Source organism: Stenella coeruleoalba (genome assembly GCF_951394435.1).
Source record: "Stenella coeruleoalba genome assembly, chromosome: 1".
NCBI classification, from domain to species: Eukaryota; Metazoa; Chordata; class Mammalia; order Artiodactyla; family Delphinidae; genus Stenella; species Stenella coeruleoalba.
The window spans coordinates 180,457,480-180,480,623 of NC_137169.1; the positions used below are offsets into that span (position 1 = coordinate 180,457,480).

Consider the following 23,144-nt stretch of genomic DNA (forward strand, 5'->3'; position numbering starts at 1 on the left):
TTAAAAAACCTTATGCCAATTATATATATTTAAAGTGGTTTCATGTTCCTAGTGCCCCAGGAAATTGGCATAAGTAAAAGAGTATATCTTCAATCCAGGCCTGAAAGATACTGGAGAGGTAAAATTTCAAGGATCATGGGCTCCCAATCAAACATCACAAAGCACACATGAGGAAACAAGGCACCATGAGCAAGAACCAGAAAAATTATTCTGTTAACAAATAACAGAATCAGACTAGCTGATATAAAATATAAAAGAGGTATGCTTAATATGTTTTTTTAATTAATTTTTATTGGAGTATAGTTGATTACAATGTTGTGTTAGTTTATGCTGTACAGCAAAGTGAATCAGTTATACATGTACATATATCCACTCTTTTTTAGATTCTTTTCCCATATAGGTCATTACAGTAGAGTTCCCTATGCTATATAGTAGGTTCTTATTAGTTATCTGGCCTAATATGTTTTTAACTAAACTTTTTATTTTGAGATAATTGCTGATTCACATATAAGAACTATTACAGAGTAATAATGAATATCCTTTACATGGTTTCCCTCAATGATAACTTCTTGCAAAAGTATAATACAGTATCACAACTAGGATACTGACATTGATATAATCCACCAATCTTGTTCAGATTTCCCATTTTACTCATAATAATATGTATGGTTTTAGTTCCATGCAATTTTATCACATGTGTAGATTCATGTAGCCATCACCTTAAATTGTTTTTAAAAATAAAAAAGAATATCCAAAGTATGAATAAGTAACAGAAATTGATTTTTTAAATGACTAGGCAGATACAAAAAAAGAATTAAATAGAACTTATGGAGATGAAAAGTATACTAATAAAAATTAAAAATTTATTGGTGGGTTCTAAGAGCAAATTAGCCAAACCTGAATAGAGTCAACTGGGCAATAAATCCAAAAATAGTTACTCAAAGTGCAACACAGAGAGGCAAAGATTAAAAAATTGAAGAGATATTAAGAGATATGAAGTAGAGAGTGGGAAGTGTAACATATATTTAATAGGAAATTCAGAAGGAAATAATAGAAAAATTAGAAAAAAGATATATTTGAAGAGATATGACAGAGTAAATACAAACAAGTGACAATTAGATAGCTAATTTTTCAGTAGTATTAATGGAAACCAGGAGACTGTGGTATAATATCTTGATAAGAGAAACAAACAGCCAATCTAAAATTGTCTACCTAGAAAAGTTACTTTTTAAGAAGTTTGGTTACCAGGGGGGAAAGGAGGGAGGGACAAATTGGGAGATTGGGGTTGACATACACACACTACTATATATAAAATAGATAACTAATAAGGACCTACTGTATAGCACAGGGAACTCTACTCAATACTCTGTAATGACCTATATGGGAAAAGAATCTAAAGAGTGAATATATGTATATGTATACCAGATTCACTTTTCTGTACAGCAGAAACTAATACAACATTGTAAATCAACTATACTCCAATAAAAATTTCAAAAACAAAAACAAAAAAGAAGTTTGGTAAAATATAAAGACATTTTCATAGATATTAAAATTAAGAAAGCATATGACTAGCAAACACTTAATAAAGGAAATTCTAAAAAACGTCTTTCAGGGATAAGCCAAATGATCCCATAAGGAAGATCTAAAATTCAAGAGAGATGGTAGATATTAAAACAGATATATATTTAAAAAGATGTCTATGGATCGACTGATCAATCAATCAATACATAGATATCTCTATACACAGCCCACGGCTCCCAACTGTTTACTGTTCAAATCCCTTAGCCCAACAGCTAAGGCCTTTTCAATATAACTTTTCCAATTTTCTCTCTTTCTTACTTTTCTCTAGGAAATTTCCCTTCCTTTCATATTGTTGTTCTTATGGAGGCCTGAATATGTTTGCACATGACATTTGTATTTGGGTCATATCTTTGTCCTTGCCTAATAAACTCTTTCCTGCTTTTTCCTATTCATATTTTAAGGAATCCACATTTTATATAACGTCTTTCCTAAGTACTAAGCTCATAGTGATTTCAATTGCCTTTCCCTCATCCCTTGAGATATATATCCTCTGAAACAATCATTATATAATTAAAATAAACAAATATTTATCATGCACCCACTATGAGCTAAGTACTTTGCTAGGCATGTAAGACTTATTATACCTGACACACAATATAGAATGGTAGTTGGCAACACAGGATCTGTAGTCAGAGTTTCATCACTGTCCTGACACTGCATGATGCTAATTAACTATCTCAGTCTCAGTTTTCTCGTACATAAAATGGAGATAAGCAAACTATCTGCTTCTTAGAACGATAGTGAGCATTAAATAAACTATTTTATTGTGTTTTATTGGTAAAAATAGATAGGTACATGGTAGACAGACACATACAGAGACATCACAGTACCATGTATATATATATGTTATATGGTATATATATATATATAATCTTGCTATGAACTATGTAATTTACCTGGATTATCATGACATATTTGATTGAGATTTGAATTCTAAATCATAAAATCCTAGGAATAAAATTGGCACTAAAATTCTGTGAGAATTACATTACTAGGAGTACCAAGGTCTAAGGTCTAAGAAATTATGTATGTCAGGAGTCTCCAAGAAGTAAAGATGAAAAGCCAGTTTGCTCTACCCAGAGTGTTGGCACCAGCCGAGAGATGTTGCCTTGGAACCCTGAGGAGCCCTCCCTGCCATCCTGTTCTTTTGGCCACAGTTGATTAAATTCAAGGCTGGCCAGAAACCTATGATTTCTAGCCTGACGTGTGAAGATGAATTGGGCCAATACACATTAATTGTCTCCAGAATATGAACCAAGATTCTGCAAGACTGAGGCAATTAGCAATTGGATGTGAATCTTAAGAGAAGATTCAGTGAGATAAAGCAGGAGCCACAGAAAGCTGAGTCTAGTTTTAAACTAAGGCTATTAGAGAATGGGAACTATGAGTAATACAAATTGGGAACAAGATATGAACGGTGCAGGTGCACTAAGATGTAGAGAACCCTGCAGCCTTTGAGAGAAATGAAGTGTGAAACCTGCCTTAGTCCCTAGCAGCCTTCTAGCTCCACTTCCAGCCCATATGTAATTGTACAATAATTTTTTTTTTTTTTTTTTAGTTAACTTGAGTGAGTTTCTGTTCTCTACAACCACAAAAGCCTAACTAAAATGTTTGGTAAGAATACTGGCTAACCTGTGACATCACCTCAAAGAGGCCCTTCTCATTGAAGGGCCCTGTACCCACTTTGCGGGGTCTGCTCTTTCTCTCAATCACTGTCTCCCCAGCTAATGAGGATTCATCTTACTTCCCGGCTACTATAGTTGACTATTTCTCTGATTATCAAAATTTGCTCTGTGTTTCATAGTTTCAGAGCCATCTGGGAGCTCAGCCACTCAAATAATGAGATAATGAGTAAAACGGTTTACAGCCTTTCCCTCCTCAGCTAACATATTCACACTTTCATGGGTATCTTTAGTTACTTTACTTAGTTCTGAATATGGCAATCCTACAACAGTAAGGGGGCCAGTAGGAAGGATTACTAGAGTGTAGATTCTGAATATCCTTCTTTCTTCAATACAGAGTAGCACATTCTACCCTTCCCAAACCCTTGCCCAACACTGTCATTTCCCCCATGTCATTTATTTTCCATTCATTTTTTAAATATCAATTGAGCACTTCCTATGTTACAAGATCTATGAACGAAGAGCCTAAAGTCTTGTACAAGAGACAGATAACAACGGGTAATTACAATACTATATGGTAAATCTGTACTCAAGAAGGAGTGGGCAAACTTTTTCTGTAAAGGGTCAAATAGCAAATATTTTAGGTTTTGTGGGCCACACAGTTTCAATTATAACTATACAACTCTACCACATGAAAGCAGCAATAGACAATATGTAAGTAAATGCATGTCACTGCATTCTAATAAAATTTAATTTACAAAAACAAGTGGTGAGGCAAATTTGGCCCACAGGCCATAGTCTGCCAATCACTATACTAGGGTAAGAACATTCCTTTATTCAACAATTATTTATTGAACACTCTTAGTATTTGTTGTTCTAAGTGCTAGGGTAAAATAGTAACTCAAACATACAAAAACCCCCTCTCTAATGGAACTTACATCCTAGTGGAGAATATGGACGTTAAGCAAAAATTTTAAATACATAGCATGTTGGTGACAAATTCCAAAAAGAGAAGTAAAACGGAGAAGAAACCATGAAGAGTCAGAGGAGTTGGGATTTTAGGTGAGGTCACCAGAGAAGCCTTCACTAGAAGGTGACTCTGAAAAAAGACTGGAAGGAAGAGGGAGCACTAGCCATGTAGGAATCTGGAGGATGCACATTCCAGCAGGATGAAAAGCCACTGAAACATTTATGCAGCAGGAATATGTCTGCCAAGCTAAGGGACAATGAGAAGGCCAGTGTGGCTGGAATGGAGTAAACAAGGGAGAGCATGGTGGGAGACGAGGCCACAGAAATAACTGATGCCAGATTAGGTAGGGCCCTGTTGGTTATAGCAATACTATTGGCTTTGACTCTGAATGAGCGGGGAAGCTGCTGGAGAATTCCAGGCAGAGGAATCACTTGGTCTGAAGTATACTCTAATAGGGTTACTCTGGCTGCTCTGTTAAAAACAGACTGCAGGGTGGTGCAAGAGCAAAAGTGGGGAGACCGTTAGGAGGCTATTGTAATAACACAGGTGAGAGACAATGGGATCAGAGCAGAGTGATGGCAGTAGGGAGATAAGAAGTGATACAAATGAGACAGATAATCCCTACTTGAGGACCAAGGAATGTTACCAGGAAAGAGGAAGTGACATTCTAACTGAACTTGAAGGATAAGTAGGAGTCAGCCAAGCATCAGGCTAGGAAAATCCGGTCCACAGCCACAGATAGAGCTCCTGGTGAGAAGTGAGAGATGCACTGGGGTTCAGAAAATTAATGGGTCAACATCTTCCTCCAGGGGATGATGCTCTGATGAAACAAATCTTCAGAATAACCCGTGATGCCCAGACTAACTACATGTTCCATACACTCCCCAACCTACTTCTCTGTGACTTTCATTCAGTCACTAAAGTAATATGCAAGCAGTGTTCCTAGAGAAAAAAAAAGGAAAACATGTGTAAGTGTGCAGCTGTCTTTCAGATTCCTAGGCTTAAATTCTAGGAAAAGATCCCTAAGTGAGATCCTCCGAGACAGACTGGCATCTGGCCAGGGTACCAAAGCCAGAACCCCAGCTCCTAGGAAAATACCCAAGTATCTTGAACAACTGAATGTGTTTGGAGACCAGGGTCTCTCCTAAAAATTTTCTAAGACGAAATATTTTTAACCCAGACATACTACAGGGCTCTCTCACAAGTGTGCCTATTTGCCTAGAAAATAGCCATGAAAAGGAGAAAAACAACCTCTCCCCACTTACCTGGGGAGAAAAGTTCACTGAGTCAGCCAGGTGAACAGAAAAATTGTGGATTTCACTTACTCTATAGAACTGTATCTATTGAAACTATGGAGAAATTGGCCCGTAGAAAAACAACCAAGAGACATTTCTATTTGTTAGTAAACTTTCTGAGCTTACCAGAAGGTATTCTTATGTCTTCTCTCCTATTCCCTTTGCCAGATAAAATGAGAATGAGGTGAGACTTGTCTCTTTAGAGTTTGCACAGCCTGTGCATTTTAGTGGAGGGATTTAGATGTTTTCTTGCTGTTCAGTTTTAAAGTTTCTTCTCCATTTCTTTTTTCTCTGCCTTCTTCTACCCCTTACACTTATTTTCCCCATGCATGTTTTTTTTGGCTGCAGGGAACTTTGAATCCCAACTTCAAAAGAAACCTATAATGAAGCTGGGCTGATGTTTAACAGATCTGCCACTGCAGGGGCCCAGCCCAACCATTCCTTTGGCTCAAACAGCCACAGAGGGTGGGTGAGCAAAGCAGAGCTAATCCAGAGCATCCAGGTCCGTGCAGCAGCAATTTCTCCACCTGTTCCCTTGAATGTCACATGCAACTGTCCTCCTGTCCCATAGATACATATCCTATAGTGTACAACTGCAGACACCACCCACCCTCTTGAGGTCCCTTTTAGAGGGAAGTAGACCATGCTCTAGCATTGCTATATACAGCAGTTCTTCTGCTCTCAAACTCCCCACCATCAAAACTCAGGAAAGGAGGCAGAGAAGAGACAGTGAGGCACTAAGACACAGAGACTTCAGCCCACCACAGGCATCAGAAAACAAATGCATGGCATTGCCTTGATCCCACTGTCTGCTTCACAGCATGGCGACACTAGGTGGTTAATGACTCTCACTTAAACTGTTCTCAGCCATTTGTTTGTTGTTGTTTGGGGGGGCAGGGGGGAGGGGGCTCACCGAGCAGCGTGTGGGATTGAACCCGGGCCTTTGGCAGTGAGAGCTCAGAGTCCTAACCACTGGACCACCAGGGAACTCCCCTCAGCCATTTGTTTTTATTTGGTGATTTTTCTCCACGTGATAACAGAGTGATGAAATCTGACACACAGAAACCAAAGCAAAGAGGTAAACACAGTGCTCTAGGTTTGGTTGGCTACCAAGCTCAACTCTGATGTGAAAAGGAGAGAAAGAGTAAGGGATGGAAAGTAGATTCAGCAGCAAAGAGCCCTTCATCTCTGAGACATAATTTTAGAGAGAAAAACAACAGAAACAAGTCATGACCAAAAAGAGGCTGAAGCCTGCAAAGATTAGGGAAGTTGCGTTTCCCTTGGGGCATAGAGATTCCCTTGGCTTGGCTTCCTGGGACGCATCATAGGGAGTAGCCAATGACATTTGTGATTTTACAAAAGCGGACTTTCAAGCCCTTCTTTCCCCCAGCAATTGTAGACCCTCTCTTAGGGCAGCTACTATGTAGAAACATACCTCTGGCGTATGTAGCCTTCCCTTTCCACAAGCCAAGTTTCTCTATCTTGGTAATTCTGTTCAACTGGCTGGGTAATGTATCTATAATTCATATCTCCTTCTGACCAGCCCCAAGTCTGATAAATACTCTCCCTTTGATAGGCCCATCTGGGTTACAGATGTTTGGTGCTGTATTCCTCAGGCTCTCTCCTCCTGTCAGAGCTTTTGGGAGAGGAACTCCTTTGGGCTACATTTCTGGTTTCTTGCTGGGGGAAGAGGGAACATTGAGCAGGATTTGAGAAACAGGAAGGATTGTTCATAAAGCAACCACTGTACTTGCACGTTAGTAATCTATCTGTAGGTGTGTCCCCCACTTCCCAACCACCCCCTACTAAAGAGTGAGCTCCTGAGTAGAGGGACTCTCTGCCTGGCACGCTCTGCTCCTCAAAAAATGTCTGGAAAAATTTGTTGGAGTTGGGTCTCTTTAGAGTCACAAAATAAAGGAATTGTGAACTTGAGCACTGTGATTTAATTGTAATAATAGGGCTGCTAGATATGGGTAATTTAGTTCAGACACAACCACCAACTCTACCAAGTCACAGGCCCTCAGAGAAATCCAGAGATCTACACCTCTATGAATCCAAAGTCCTTTCCAACAGTCTAAGCCATGGCGCAGAAAAGCAGTCTATACTCTATGTTCTGCTTTTAGTGCCTCAGACTGGATTTCAACCCAGGTATTTAGATAAAATTACTAAATCCCTCCACTAAGGTATTCACACTTAGTCTATGTATTCTTTATATCTGTCCCTTTGTTTAGCTTACTGTGTCTGCCACATCACAGGAACTTGATAAATAATTTTTTCAAAATATGGTTCTTGCCAATAAGAGTTATGTAAAACAGTCAATGTTTTTAATAATAAAAATTCAGCACAAGAAATACAAGGCAGAGAAGATGGAGTATGAATAAAAGGTCTGTACATGAAATAAGTATAAGGGAATTGGGAAAAAGAAAACCTATCCTTTCCACTACAGTCTGCCTTCAGATTTCTCCCTCTAAAAGAGGAAATTCATAGATAAATATCCTTTTTTAAATCATAAGAGTAGAGATATGAAAGTGTGTTTCCTATTGTGAATAAGCACTAGACATCTGAGAAAATCCACCAGCATGAAAGACAGATAAGAATTAAGAGAAAAAAAAAAGGAAAAATAAAAGTTGACTATAGATGAATCAGATATAGTACACAGGGAAAAAATTCAGAATTCATCTTATTTTTAGCCTCAAAAAAGGGTGCATCCTTAAAATAAAAATAGACTAATATAGAAAATCAAAGAGTAAAGTCTTAAATATATGACTGCTAAAATTTAAAAAAATTCAATAGAAGAGTTGGAAGATAAACTCAAGGAAATCTCCAAAATATAGAACAAAATAACAAAGAGATAGAATGTAAGTGAGAAAAAAGACAGAGAATAAGTTCAGGAAATAAATCCTCAGGCATTTCAGAGAGGAAAAAGAGATCAGAGAATTAAGAAATATCAAAGTAATAACTTCAGAAAATTTGCCAGAGGTAAGGGGCATGTGTCCAAATTGAAAGGACCACTGAATATCAACAAAAGAAGAATAAAAGGCCAACACTTAAAAAGAAATTATCATAAAATCCCTAAAGTAACAAGGCTAAAATTCAAAAACGATTTTTAATAGGAAAAAAATTCACCTCTAAAACACAGAGGCAACTAACGAATCTCTTCAAAAATTTAAGAGAAAATGTTTTCCAACCCAAAATTTTACACCAGGACAAACTATCAGTTTGGGGTAAAGGCAAAATAAAAACATTTTGAGAAATGCTTTTCTGAAAAAGTTACCTAAAACATCCTTTCTTAGAAAGTTACTTAAGGATGTTTTCCAGTAAAATGAGGTTGTAAATTAAGAGAGGTTCATAAAATTCAAGACATAGTGACTCCAATTCCCCCTCACAAAAGCAGTGAAGAGAAATTCCAGGATGACAACTGTGAAGCAGAACTAAAGATAACTGGTCAAGTCAGAAGAGGAGAGAAAAAAATGGAATAAACTTGAAGGGAGAGCTCCAGAGGAGTGTTTAAAAAAAAAAAAAAAAGACACATTCTATAGATTAGCTAATATGATAAAGCATTTGAAAATGATTGAAGATATCAAAAAAGAAGGAAGGAAGGAAGATAAAAGAAGGGAGGGAGGGAGGGAGGAAATAGAGACTCAAGGGGGAGGGTGTATGTGTATGGGAGAGTGGGGGAGCTATGCCAGAAAGGAAATACAGTAAAAGAATAAAACTCTGTTCTGCAACCAAAAGAAAAAGATTCTACAGTCATAATGTTGTAAATATATATATCTGACTCAACCAAAAATAGTAAAATTACTATATTAGAAAAATGCAGAGGAGAGGGAGGAGACAAAGTAAAAGTCTCATCTTTGTAATAAGAGCAAGTTATGCATAACGTTTAAAATTGATGAATCAGTCCTAACCACTGGTGGTTCAGTGGTTAGGACTCCACACTTTCACTGCTGAGGATGCAGGTTTGATCCCTGGTCAGGGAATTAAGATCCTGCAAGCCAAACGGCACAGCCCCCTCCAAATAATAATAATTAAAAAAAAATAAAATAAAATTGATGAATCAAGTGATATAAATATAATATGTGGATATATGTACATGGAGGTTATTACCAAAAGAGGCAAGTAAAATAATTAAATATGGGAGAGAGGCTAGAGAGCGGAGAAGGATGAGGAAGAGTTAGGCAGGGGATTGTCATTCTTCCTTTTGGTACAATTTGGTAAAATTGCCTTTTGGTACAATTTGATATTTTAACCAGGAGCGTTTATTTTTTATTTAAATGTTTTCAACTGTCAAAAAAGTATGACTAGTTCCTTTTATTCCACAAAGTGAGTTTTGCATGTAGGGGTAAGAAAGTTTGAAACGTGTCTGGGTCTACAGATAGAAAAGGATAAGTTACCATGGCAACTCTGAAGTGGTAAGGGGAATAAGTTATAAACACCCGGATGAGGGCAGTGGCAGTAAGTATTTAGAGACACAAGGGGCCACTCTAAGGAGAGTGATGCCTGGGTACCTTGAAAGACAGCTCACTCAGTCAAGGCAGTGGGTTGTTGTAATGAGCTAGTAGACAAATGAGAACAAGCCAGATTTCCCTGGAGAGTTCTCTGGAGCTCCTAAGAGTTGGCAAACGTTGTTAGTGAGGTTTAGCTTCTGCTTAAGGTTATCAAAATCTAAAAACCAAACCCAAACAGAATCTTTCTTATGCAAATATTTCTGGTAATGTGATCAGTTCCCTGGGTATTATTATGTAAACAAAGGCTTCCCATCTGTCAGTTCTAATAATGATAATAACTAACGTTAGTTTAGAACTGTTTCTGTACTTTGAAAACTTTAGAGTTACCAAGCACTTTCCTGTACCTTATTTCATTTGTTTCCCAAAAATAACCCAAAGATATAGGTAATGCAAAGTATTACTGCAATCACCCTCATTTTACAGACAAGACATCTGGGTTTACAAAAGTGAGTTGCGCAACTTACATAGCTGGTTAAGTAGCAAGGACTCTGGAACTCAACTTTGTCCCCTGACTGCAAATCTTACACTCGATCCTTGATGTCAGACATCTGAGCTACAGGTGAACCTATTCATTGGTGCTAACCGCCCATGCACAGGGGCACCAAGAGGACTGACCACACACAAGACCATGAATTACCACACAAATCATGGCCAAAACCCACAAAGGCAGCCATTCAGGTATTGGGTGGAAGCTGAGATCTAGTCCTCCCACCTCCCACCAACACTACACCCTACCTCAGGTGTGGGCCTTTTTATAATTCGTACAAAGGTACCAGTTATAAATGGGGAACCCTTTCCCACATACACAAATTACTAAGTTTACCACCCACCTCTCTCCTTTCTTACCTCCCTCTAACATTCCCCAACTCATGCATCAACCATCAAATGGAAATCCTCCTATTGGCTTCTGTCTCACAACAGATGACACATCAGATCCATTTATTCATTAAAATAAACATGAAATAAGCAACTATTGTCTCAGCCGCTGTTCTAGGCACTGGGAATGTAACAAGTGTTCTGGTCACATAGAGCTGATATTCCAAGCCAGGGAAAGACAAATAAACAAATACACAGAAAAACATCAGAAGTGATGTGTTATAGAGAGAATTTAAATTAGTTGACAGAATAGCGATTGACTAGTCAACTTGGGAGATCAGGAAAGGCCTCTCCAGAAGGTGACATTTAAGTAGATTTTGGAATGACGACAGAAAACTCACCAAGGGAAGACCAAGGAAAAGAGGATTCCAAGAAGATGAAACAGATAGTGCAAAGCCCTGGGGCAGGAACAAGTTTGATCTGTTCAGTGGAACAGAACAGTCACAGTGAGGCTGTACAGTGTGGGTGGGGAGAGCAGGGGAGGAAGCTAGAGAGGAAGGCAGGGGTCAGGTTGTGATGCAGGAGACAGGAGGGGAGTTTGGATTTTATTCTAAGAACAGTGGGAAAAAAACTAAGAAGGGGAGTGACAGGATCCAATTTACCTTTTACATAGGATCTTTCCAGATGCTGTGTGGAGAATGGAATTTAATGGGGCAAAAGAGGAAGCCTCCAGTCATCTAAAGGAGACTTGTGGTTAGATGTAGAATGTCTTATGTTCATAAAGCTGCTGAACTGCTCGAACTGCTTCGCACATGGGCCTCTTCATGAATTCCTGTTACTTTGCTGGAAACCTAAGACTATAAAAGGAATGCTCGTGTATAACTGGTGCTGATTGGTTTCTATCGACATATACCTTGTTTGCTGTCTGTGAAGTTGCCCTGGCTTCCTCTGATAGACGAAGTTGTTCAGCTTTCCTGTGTCTTAAGCACCTGGTGCGTGTGCATTTCACACCACGTACACAGCTGTCTGCTCCACAGAAAGTGAGTTGTGAGGGCTGTGTCTCGTCTTAATCATCTCTGTGTTCCTAATCACCCAACACAACACCTGGTACTTCATGAAAGTTCAATAATATCTGGTGGAGTAGATGAATGTTTTATTTGGGGGCTGTGTGAACACTCTTTTGTCTCCAGAAGCCAAAAGGATAAAACGATGTTAGGAATGTACCCTACAAGCCAGATACCCCAAGCCCCAGTCCCTTACCTCCTAGGTGAGTCAGGGTCGAAGCAGGTCTTGTGCACGTCAGCCCCCTCCGGGTCACAGCAGTCACCATCATCAAAGTCGTTCAGCATATTGTTGCACTCCACGTGGCAGATCCCATCCCTGCGATTCCAGGAGTAGCACCGGCCCTGCAGGCGGCAGTCGCCCCCGTCGTAGCCTGTGAGTGGGTGCTCACACTCAGGGTCACAGTGGTCATTGCCAATCTTGCTGGGCTCACAGTTCACGAGCACAACACGGTGGCGCAGGGTGGAGTTGTGGACCTGGTGGATGTGCAGCTGCCAGCTGATGTTGTAGCGGCTAAAGGCTTCATTGAGCACTTCATGCTGCCGACTGATCTGCTCCTCACTTACGGTGGGGTTCAGGCCCTCGTCGTTGCAGATGTTTACTACCTGGTAGCGGATCACCTTCTCTCCCCGAAGGGGCCAGTGCCAGCTGTACTGGGAAATCAGTTCCACGTTGTCACAAGCTGTTTGCCCACAGAGCGGGGGCTGCAAAGGTGACAGAATCTCAGGCTCCGGCTCAAAGCCCTGGAGAACCTCAAGCCGTGGGTACTTCCCATCTCTAAAGGGGGCCCACTGTTCTTCCAGGGGCTCAAAACTGGCTGTCAGTAGCAGGGTGGTCAAATCCTCCACCTCGCTTGGCTGCTGAGGACTGTGCTGGAGGTGGCTTTGTGGCAGGGCCGTCGACCAGAAGACCAGTGTGCCCAGGTGTCCACGGAAATGGTGCCCGTCCTCGGAGCTATCCCCACCCAGGAACAAAGAGCGACAAGATGCCATGAAGGGACTGTTCAGGGGACCGGACTGATCTGGACTACTAGCCACCTGAGTGCCATCGACATACAGGGCCATGCGCCGTCCATCGTAAGTGGCTGCCACGTGCGTCCACTTGCCTGGTTGATAGCGACCGTGACCCATCATAATGGTGGCTTTCTTCACGCGGTCAGTGCGAAGAGAGAAGAAGAAGCGAGCATCTCGCCTTCCCACATCCTTCCCTGAGCGGATCCCCAGGGCCCAGCCCTTGTCACTGATAGTGTGGGAGCAGTTATCAAACACACCTGGGAAAGAAGGAAGAGTCGAGGGGAGAAATACCAGATACAAAGGGGATGGAGAAAGGGAGAAGAAAACCCATATAAATAGCAAGAATGTAGGTTTTTAATGGGAAAAAAATAAGTGATACAGATTCTCCACCTAAGCTGCCTGTCCAGTACCCCATATCAGGCTGTTCTGGCAACATCTTTCCCCAAAAGGAACTTAACTTGAGATTCCATCCAATTTAAAGCATTCTGGTGTTTTTAAATAACTAAAATGGAAGTTGTAAGGGGATGTCTAATGCAAGTGAAAACCATCCTCACCACTCTGTCACAAACGTTCCTCAGGGTGACTCTGTGTCCATGACTTCCCACTCTTTCCACTTCCTCAGAAGTCATGAGGGCCTTCATGGTTTTTACAAAAGTTAGTAATCTCCTACCCCTTCAAAAGGTCATTTTTCTCTGTTGAATATTGAAATGATGATTCTTGTGGGGAAAATAAGGAGAAGACTGTAACATCCCAGACATGTTATTCCCTCTAGTGCCCAAGGGCAAGGATACCCATCCATAGTGAACAGCTGTTCCCCAGAGTAAGCAAAATGACATTGCCCCATGGTCCTAGACTGAAAAAACCTAGTCAAATTATAAGAATGATTGTTTTATAACCAGTAACGCCCACCAGAGTACAGAAGTGGAACTTTCCCAGGTAAACGAAGCTCCTCACCACGTGCTACCTTACTTACCACCTTGCTCATAGGAGGCCCAGCACTATTAAGTCCCATAAACAAAGGAAGGAATTCCTGTAGATAAGTATGTCACTAACAAGTTGGCAGCAGGAAGAAGTAATCAGATGTAACAGGACCACAGATGAAATAGGAAGACTGAAGGCCATTTGGAGGCCTTGAATGTTCCCAGCAATCCATCTGCAGTTATGAACCCACCATCCTCCCGGTCCCTCTTATACTATATAGGCAGGGTCTCAACAGCAGCTTTCAATTGTAATTTACATAGAGGCAGTACATTCACACAGGAAATGCTTAGTAAATACTGCTTTAACTAATGAATGAATGTTAGAAAAGTCCGCTGGCCTTTAGATAGATACCTGAGGCTAAAACCAGGAGTTATTCTTCCCCAGCCTCCCTCAGCCAACAGTTTTACTTATTTACCTGAGCTCCTATATAATCCACTCAAAGAGTACCACTCTATGGACAGTTTGGATTTTAAAGCCATGAGTCCTCCCATTCTAATTGCAGGCAAGTGTCTTAAAAGTAGCTATGTTCTTCATAAATGATAGATTATCTTCTCTTCTGTTTCTAACATAAATCAATAACTTGTGATTTAAAAAATAAAATGTTCTTTTTAACAAAAGCAACTCATCCCCAATCTAGCAATTCTAACAATTAGACTTCCAAGTACTGGTGATGACTAGGTATAATACAGTGGTGATGTTCTAGTATTGTTTGGGGTTTTTTGTTTATTCTTACATTGAGGTCTGTATGGTAAAGGAATGTAACAATTACTGCTTTACAAATTCTTGTACTGGGTAGATTTTCAAAAAAGCAGACAAACCTAGTGAGATCAGTAATAAGTTTCCTGCTTCATAGTTTCTCCGTGGTTCACTTATTTTCATAAGTACATTTAGCCTTAATTATGTCCATCCACTAAACTATGAAGAAATGTGCTGCAATATTTAATATCAGAACCATGGAGTTACTAACTTCTCAACTAGTAAATATCAGCTGTTTTTTTAAATTAATTAATTAACTAATTAATTTTTGGCTGTGTTGGGTCTTCATTTTTGTGCGAGGTCTTTCTCTAGTTGTGGTAAGCGGGGGCCACTCTACATCGCGGTGCGCGGGGCTCTCACTATCGTGGCCTCTCTTGTTGCGGAGCACAGGCTCCAGACGCACAGGCTCAGTAGTTGTGGCTCACGGGCCTAGTTGCTCCGCGGCATGTGGGATCTTCCCAGACCAGTGCTCAAACCCGTGCCCCCTGCATTAGCAGGCAGATTCTCAACAACTGCGCCACCAGGGAAGCCAAATCAGCTGGTTTTTAAGAGGAAGAATTGAGGAGGAGGCTATTTCATATTTGTTGCATATACAGGTGTATATGAGTTGTGGTATAAATTATTAGGCTTGACTTATAAATTACTAGATAATTAGCTTGTTACCTGCCAGCATCTAACTGCAATTTTGAACACATTAACTCATTGTCCTTAGAACTTCTAGTAGCAACAAAATAATTGTTCCTACTTATTTAGCTCATAGGAAGCTATTAAAATTATAGTGTGTCTAAAATGTTATTTCTAACTTCTTGAGACACTACACAGAAGATGGAATTTTCTTTTCATACTAGTCTAGTTCTGATTAATCTAAATTTTAGTAATTATATTAAAGAGGATTTATTGGCCAAGAGCATTAAAATAGCCAATTTTAGTTGGGAGTTGTAGAAAGTATATAGAAGTATTACTTTTTGAATGATTATGAAAGTAATGATTCTTTACTCTCTAATTTAATAAGATGTCACAGCAGCATATGTGAAACCTCACTAGGTACCTAGATAACTGCATTCTATTTGCTGTATTACCACTGCTCATACTTCATCTATAGAAGAGAGTAAATAATTGTTGAAGCACTGCCTTGCACTCATTCCAGAGAAGGAAAGAAAAAAAAACATATTTAACAAATACAATTTTCCAACCCGATTACTGTGGACTGAACATTTATGTCTTCCCAAAGTTCATTTGCAGGAACCCTGCTCTCTAATGTGAAGATATTTGGAGATAGGGCCTTCAGGAGGTGATTAGGTTATGCAGGTGGTGCCCTCATGATGGGATTAGTGTCCTTTTAAGAAGAAAGCTAGCTTCTCTCTCTGCTCCCCACCATGTGAGGATACAAGAAGACAGACAGCCATCTGCCAACCAAGAAAAAGGTTCTCTCCAGACACCAGATCTGCTGGTGCCTTTATCTTTCCTAGCCTCCAGAACAGTGAAAAATAAATTTCTTCTATTTAAGACAACCAGTCTGTTGTATATTTGTTATAGCAAACCAAACGAACTAAGAAACCAATGTCATCAACACCAGCCGTGGATCAGAATCACAAGTGGAACTTACACAAATACAGATTCTTGTGAAAACATGTTGAGAGCTGCTGTTATTCTATATTTTAAAAACAAATCAAGGGCTTTCCTGATGGCACAGTGGTTAAGAATCCGCCTGCCAATGCAGGGGACCCAGGTTCGAGCCCTGGTCTGGGAAGATCCCACATGCCGCGGAGCAACTAAGCCCATGCGCCACAACTACCGAGCCTGCGCTCTAGAGCCCACAAGCCACAACTATGGAGCCCGCACGTCACATCTACTGAAGCCCACGTGCCTAGAGCCCATGCTCCACAATATGAGAAACCACCACAATGAGAAGCCCGCGCACGGCAACGAAGAGTAGCCCCTGCTCTCCACAACTAGAGAAAGCCTGCGTGCAGCAATGAAGACCCAACGCAGCCAAAAATAAAATAAATAAATTTTAAAAAACAAACAAAACAATTCAAGCTTCTGACTGCTGTTCAGTGGATGGAAATGCAGAAGACAGAAGTTGGGAATCTTAATTTTTCCAACCAGTGGAAAGGAATTAGAAAAATTGTTATAAGTTGTCAGACATGAAAGTGGAAATCGCATCTGAAATTCTTTTAAACCATTTGTTTTAAACTATTTGTTTAAAGATCATATCAGATAGAGCATTTTAGGTCTGTCTGAGGTCTCTACGTAACCATACGTTCTTGCTCATTAATTCAGAAAACTAGTGGAATGAAAGGCAGTTAAAAGAAACAGGAGCCTGTTATGAATAAGTGCACAGATATGATGCTGTTAGAGAATATGGTTAATGGATTGTCTAGGATTCATAATTAATTGGGGCTTTTTATTATCTATAATACAACTCACATTTAAGACTACTGAAATGGAAATAAATGTCCCCTGCTCCCGCTAAAAGATCTATTATTCCAAGAGAGGAAATTGTGGCATTGAAGCACAGTATGCTTACATCTCCCTGAGAATCACTGCCAGCCACCTCAACCTCTTCCATGAGATCATGAGTGCGTCCTTGTGGGGATTTTCAAAATTTACAAGGACAGAGTAAATAAATGTTTCTACCCCCTGCATCTTCTATATTCTTATAGTCTGTACTGGTTAAAATCTGTTCCTCCAATCTGTAGGGTATTGAATGGAAAATTATCTGATTCTCTTCTCCCTTGAGACTGAATAAACCAGACTGCAGTTAAACTAGAATTGCAGTCTGTGCTCAGACAAACACAGACTTAGCCCCAACATTGAACCCGTAACCTGGAAGCTCTCTGCTTCACCCCTAGCTGGTGGGAAGAGGATCATGCTTGGCCACTTGAAGTGCTGTCACCCCACTAAGCCTTGAAGGGTTCACATTTCATCTCACTGTCTTGCTCTTCCTAGAAAAAGAAATTCCACTTGGAATTAGTCATTTCAGTTCCTCAAATATTTGCTGAACATCTCATTCATGCCAGATGTACACACTCTTCTCAGCTTTGGAAGAAAAGGTAGTCTTTGCACTTGAGGAGTTATAGTCTCATGGGAGAATAGGCAACATAGGAAGTAATTTTAATATAATATCAGAACTAACATCAAGAAATACATAGGTGAGGGCTTCCCTGGTGGTGCAGTGGTTGAGAGTCCGCCTGCCGATGCAGGGGACACGGGTTCGTGCCCCGATCCGGGAGGATCCCACATGCCGCAGAGCGGCTGGGCCTGTGAGCCATGGCCGCTGAGCCTGCGCGTCCAGAGCCTGTGCTCCGCGACGGGAGAGGCCACAACGGTGAGAGGCCCGTGTACCGCAAAAAAACAAACAAAAACAAACAACAAAAAAACACAAACAAACCAAAAAAAAGAAATACATAGGTGAGTGAAAACAAAACCTAATCACAACCCATAGTTCAGAGATGATTTCCTGAGGGGATGAGACCCAAACCTACTCTTGAAGAGTGTGTAAGAATTGGTCAGGCTAAAGAATTACAAATCATTCCACACAGTGGCAGGATGGAGAGCACCAAAGGTGAAACATGTCAAGGTAGGCCTTGTATAACACAGTAAGGGGCTTGGACTGTGTAAGTTAGGGAATACCTTGAGGCTTTCCTACTGCTGCCAAATGCCTCTGATATCCTAAGAGCACACAGATGAACTCTAGCATGAAACACCACGTGGTTGACCTTGCCTCACACACTAGCTCCAACTGCAATTAGGAAATTTTTCAAAGCTTACAGATGGACAACTGTGGCATAAGATATACATGAACACCACGAGAGTTCCATGTAGTTAGTTCACCCATGCACTTGTTGGATAGACATTTATGCAGCAATACTAGTTGCCGATCTCAGTACTTGGTGCTTGGGATTTCTGTAATAATCATACGGTTATTTGACATCATCAGGAGTTCAGTATAGTCAAGAAAATAAACCTTAAATAAACAACTACAATGAAATATGCTGACAGTTGGAAGTATAAATAGCTATGTGAACAGCAAAAAAAACCACAAAAAAACAAACCTTTATTAAAACATGGACATAATAAGGCAAAAATTCTCCCTGAAGTTACTAAATGTCAACTTTCCAGCACTAGACTACCTTCTTAATAACTTAGTTCCAATCAAATCTGCCCATGAAACTAAGGTCACCTTGATTACTAATCAGAGTGTCTGGGAAGGTTAGGGAGACCCAAAGCCAAAGAATTTCAAGAGGTAAGTTCAGGCATTCCCAGATCAAAGGTCCTGCCATTTCACCCAGAAACATTTACTGTAATATTTCATAGAACCTGCATTTATATAAAATATCCACTTTAGCTGAATCTTCTTAACTGTGATGTAGTATTCTTTTGGTTAATATTTTTTTCCTTCACTCTTATCATGTAATGATATCTCCCATTTATACAGTACTTAAGCTTTCCAAAGCAATCTGCTGTAACTATCACTTAAATGGTAAAGCCGTCCTGTGAGCTAGGCAGATGAGTATCATCACCAGCCTTATTATATAGATGAGGACACTGAGGTTCTGAGAGGGCAGGTGTCAGTCTGGGCACGTACAGTACACTAGAGCCAACGTGTCATGATTCTGAGCCCAGAACAGTTTTCTATGCTGGGGAAGACCATAGTGCATGGTGGTTACAAGCATGAGTCAGCCAGAAGCTACAGTCTCCAGTCTACCACTTAACGTGCTGTGTGACCTCAGAAAAATTACATCATCTTGCTGAACCTCAGTTTACTCACTTGCAAATTGTACCTGTAAAATAAAAATCTGTCCACCACTGGTCTTCTCTTCAGCATCCCTCAACCAGAAGCTGAGATCACAGACCTACCTCATGACATTGTTGTGAGAATTAAAGAACACATGTGAAGGATCTTAGCACAGTGCCTAACTCATACAAAGTGATTAATAAGCATTACCTGTGATGACTAGAAGGAATTTGATGATGAACTATCAAAGGGAAGAACAAATTAGATACAAAATCAGTGTTATGCAGATGAATGTTTAACAACTGGTTCTCTGAAGGGATAAAACCAAACAAACAAACACTGATTGTTGGCATTTGCTAATTTCTGTGGTGTAAATATTCCAACAATGGCCAATTTTAATTTACTGATGTCCCTGAACATGGAGTTGGGAAGAGAAGTGTACAATTGGCTCTGGTGAGCTAGTCTGAGCCAGTGCCACCACTAGAAAGACTCAAAAGGAAAGCAGATACAAGCCACCACGTGTCTCCTTCGCCCCCTGACTATTAAAGTAGATGTGGCTGCTTTGCTGGTCATCTGATTTTTTATAATTAAAAAGGGGTAAGTGTGACTTTGAGACTTACTATAAAGCTACAGTAATCAAGATATTGTGGTATTGGTGAAAGAGTAGACAAATAGATCAATGGAACAGAATAGAGAGCCCATAAATATAATCAATTTATCTTTGGCCAGGAGCAAAAGAAGCATAATGGAGCAAAGACAGTCTCTTCAACAAATGGTGCTGGAACAACCAGATATCCCCATACAAAACAAACAAAAAAATAATATAGACACAGATCTTATATTCTTCACCAAAATTAACTCAAAATGGATCACTGACCTAACTATAAAATGCAAAACTACAAAACTTGTAGAGGATAACACAGGAAAGAAAACGTACATGACCTTCAGTATGATGATGCCTTTTTAGATATAACACCAAGACATGATCCATGAAAGATATAATTCATAAGCTGTACTTCATTAAAATTAAAAACTAATTTTCTTCTAAAGACAATATCAAGAGAACTAGAAGACAAACCACACACTGGGAGAAAACACTTGCAAAAGACACATGGGGCTTCCCTGGTGGCGCAGTGGTTGAGAGTCCGCCTGCTAATGCAGGGGACATGGGTTCGTGCCCTGGTCCGGGAAGATCCCATGTGCCGTGGAGCGGCTGGGCCCGTGAGCCATGGCCGCTGAGCCTGCACGTCCGGAGCCTGTGCTCCGCAACGGGAAAGGCCACAACAGTGAGAGGCCAGCATACCGCAAAAGAAAAAAAAAAAAAAAAAGACACATATGACAAAGGATTGTTATCCAACATATACAAAGAACCCTTAAAACTTAACAATAAGAAAATAAGCAACCCAATTTTAAAACAAGTCCAAGACCATAGTGGATACCTTACCAAAGAAGATATACAGATGGCAAAGAGGCATATGAAAAAATGCTCCACATCATATGTCATCACAGAAATCCAAATTAAAACAACAGTGAGATACCGCTACACACCTATTAGAATGGTCAAAATCAAGAATACTGACAACATCAAATACTTTTGAAAATGTGAAGCAACAGGAATTCTCATACATGGCTGGTAGGAATGCAAAATGATATAGCCACTTTGGAAGACGGTTTGGTGGTTTCTTAAGAAACTAAACATACCCTTACCATATCATCCAGCAATCATGATCCTTTCTATTTACCCCAGAAAGTTGAAACTCTGTCCATACAGAAACCTGCACATGGCTGTTTACAGCAGCTTTATACATAATTGCCAAATCTTGAAAGCAACCACAACATCCTTTGGTAGTTGAATGGATATATTAACTGTGGTCCATCCCAACAATACAATATTATTCAGTGCTAAAAAGAAATTAGCTACCAAGCCATGAAAAGACATGAAGAAAATGTAAATGCATTTAACTTAGGGAAACGAGCCAATCTGAAAAAGCTAAATACTGTATGATTCCAACTATATGGCATTCTGGAAAAGGTAAAACTATAAAGATAGTTAAAAGATCAGTGGTTGGGCTTCCCTGGTGGCGCAGTGGTTGAGAGTCCGCCTGCCAATGCAGGGGACACGAGTTCTTGCCCCGGTCCGGGAGGATCCCACATGCCGCAGAGCGGCTGGGCCTGTGAGCCATGGCCGCTGAGCCTGCGCGTCCAGAGCCTGTGCTCCGCAACGGGAGAGGCCACAACAGTGAGAGGCCCGCGTACCGCAAAAAAAAAAGAAAAAGATCAGGGGTGAGGGGAGGGACATGAATAGGAAGAGCAGAGTACCTTTAGTGCAGTGAAAATGATCTGTAGATATACCTCAGTATACTTTTGTCCAAACCCATAAAAATGTACAGCACCAAGATTATGTACAGCCTAAAGTAAACTATGGTCTTTGGGTGATTATGATGTGTCAGTGAAAAGTCATCCTTGAGAATAAAACATTTAAAAAAATAATAAAAATAAAAGATAAAAGATAAAAAATAATTAAAATAATAAAATAATAAAATGTTCAAATAATAAAAAAATAAAAGATCATTCTGGTGAGTGATGTTGATAATGGAGGAGGCAATGCATGTGTATGGGCAAGGGATATATGGGAAATCTCTGTATCTTCCTTTCAATTTTATTGTATACCTAAAACTGCTCTTTAAAAAAAAAAGTATTTTTAAAGGGGTGGGGGGTGCGGTATATGTTTCTTCCACTCTGGGCTTTGAGCCTTAAAATTACCAAAGTACTCAGTGACTGACTGTTCCTGTAAAATAAAATCTGTCCATACCAGGTCTGCTCTTCAAATCCTTCAGTCACAAACTCGGATCACAGAAAGACCTCCACGGCTCATCCACATGCCCTCAGGAGTGATCCCCAGCCCTGCCTCCTTAACTCCACCAAGCAGAAGAAGATGGACTTTGATAAAAAAGAAAAATTACCAATCTCCACATTTAGAAGATTTCTCAGTCTAGCAGAGTAAAGGCTGACAAAGCCAACACAGTCTAAGCCAACACAATATACGTGGTGAAATTCTGAGCTTGTGCAACATTGAGATTTTATAACTTTGGATGTACATGTGATAGAAGCAAACACGTTATAACTGTTGTTTATTCATCAAAACCACATTCTTGGGAGGAACAGAGGCACCAGATCATCAACATGATTTATGAAATCACTCAACACCAAACTGAACTATGAAAGCCCATGGGTTAGAAAAATCAGATCAAGTGATGTAACTCGAAAAATGATGGTGGTACTGAAGCCAAACATTTGGGTCACATCGTCTTAAAACTTTAAGAATCATTCTTTCATAGAATGGCTGAATGGATTAAAAAAAAAAAAAAAGAAGAAGACCCATCTATATGCTGCCTACGAAAGACTCACTTCAGATGTAAGGACACACACAGCCTAAAAGTGAAGGGATGAAAAAAGATATTCCATGCAAATGGAAACCAAAAGAAAGCTGGGGTAGATATATTTTTATCAAACAAAAGAGACTTTAAAACAAACACTGTAATAAAAAACAAAGAAAAACAAACACTGTAATAAAAGACAAAGAAGGGTGTTACATAATAATAAAGGGGTCAATCCAACAAAAGGATATAACATTTGTAAATATTTATGCACTCAACATATAAGCACATAAATATATAAAGCAAATAACAACAGACCCAAAGGGAGAAATACCGTAGTACAATAATAGCGGAAAACTTAATACCCCACTTACATCAACGGATAGATCACCCAGACAGAAAATCAATAAGGAAACGTTAGC

The 23,144-nt window shown here is 39.9% G+C and overlaps 1 protein-coding gene across 11 annotated transcripts in view; it reads right to left on the reverse strand.

Annotated features, from left to right (window-relative positions):
- Positions 1 to 23,144, reverse strand: part of PAPPA2 (pappalysin 2) — a 472,610-nt gene that overhangs the window by 232,426 nt on the left and 217,040 nt on the right. For all 11 annotated transcript variants that reach the window (XR_013825115.1, XM_079905559.1, XM_079905558.1 and 8 more), the window contains one exon: positions 12,053 to 13,124. Coding sequence is in view for 10 of the 11 variants with exons in the window: in XM_079905559.1 (XP_079761685.1) it covers positions 12,053 to 13,124 (1,072 nt within the window). In the remaining variant the exon portion in view is untranslated. The remainder of the gene's footprint in view (positions 1 to 12,052; positions 13,125 to 23,144) is intronic.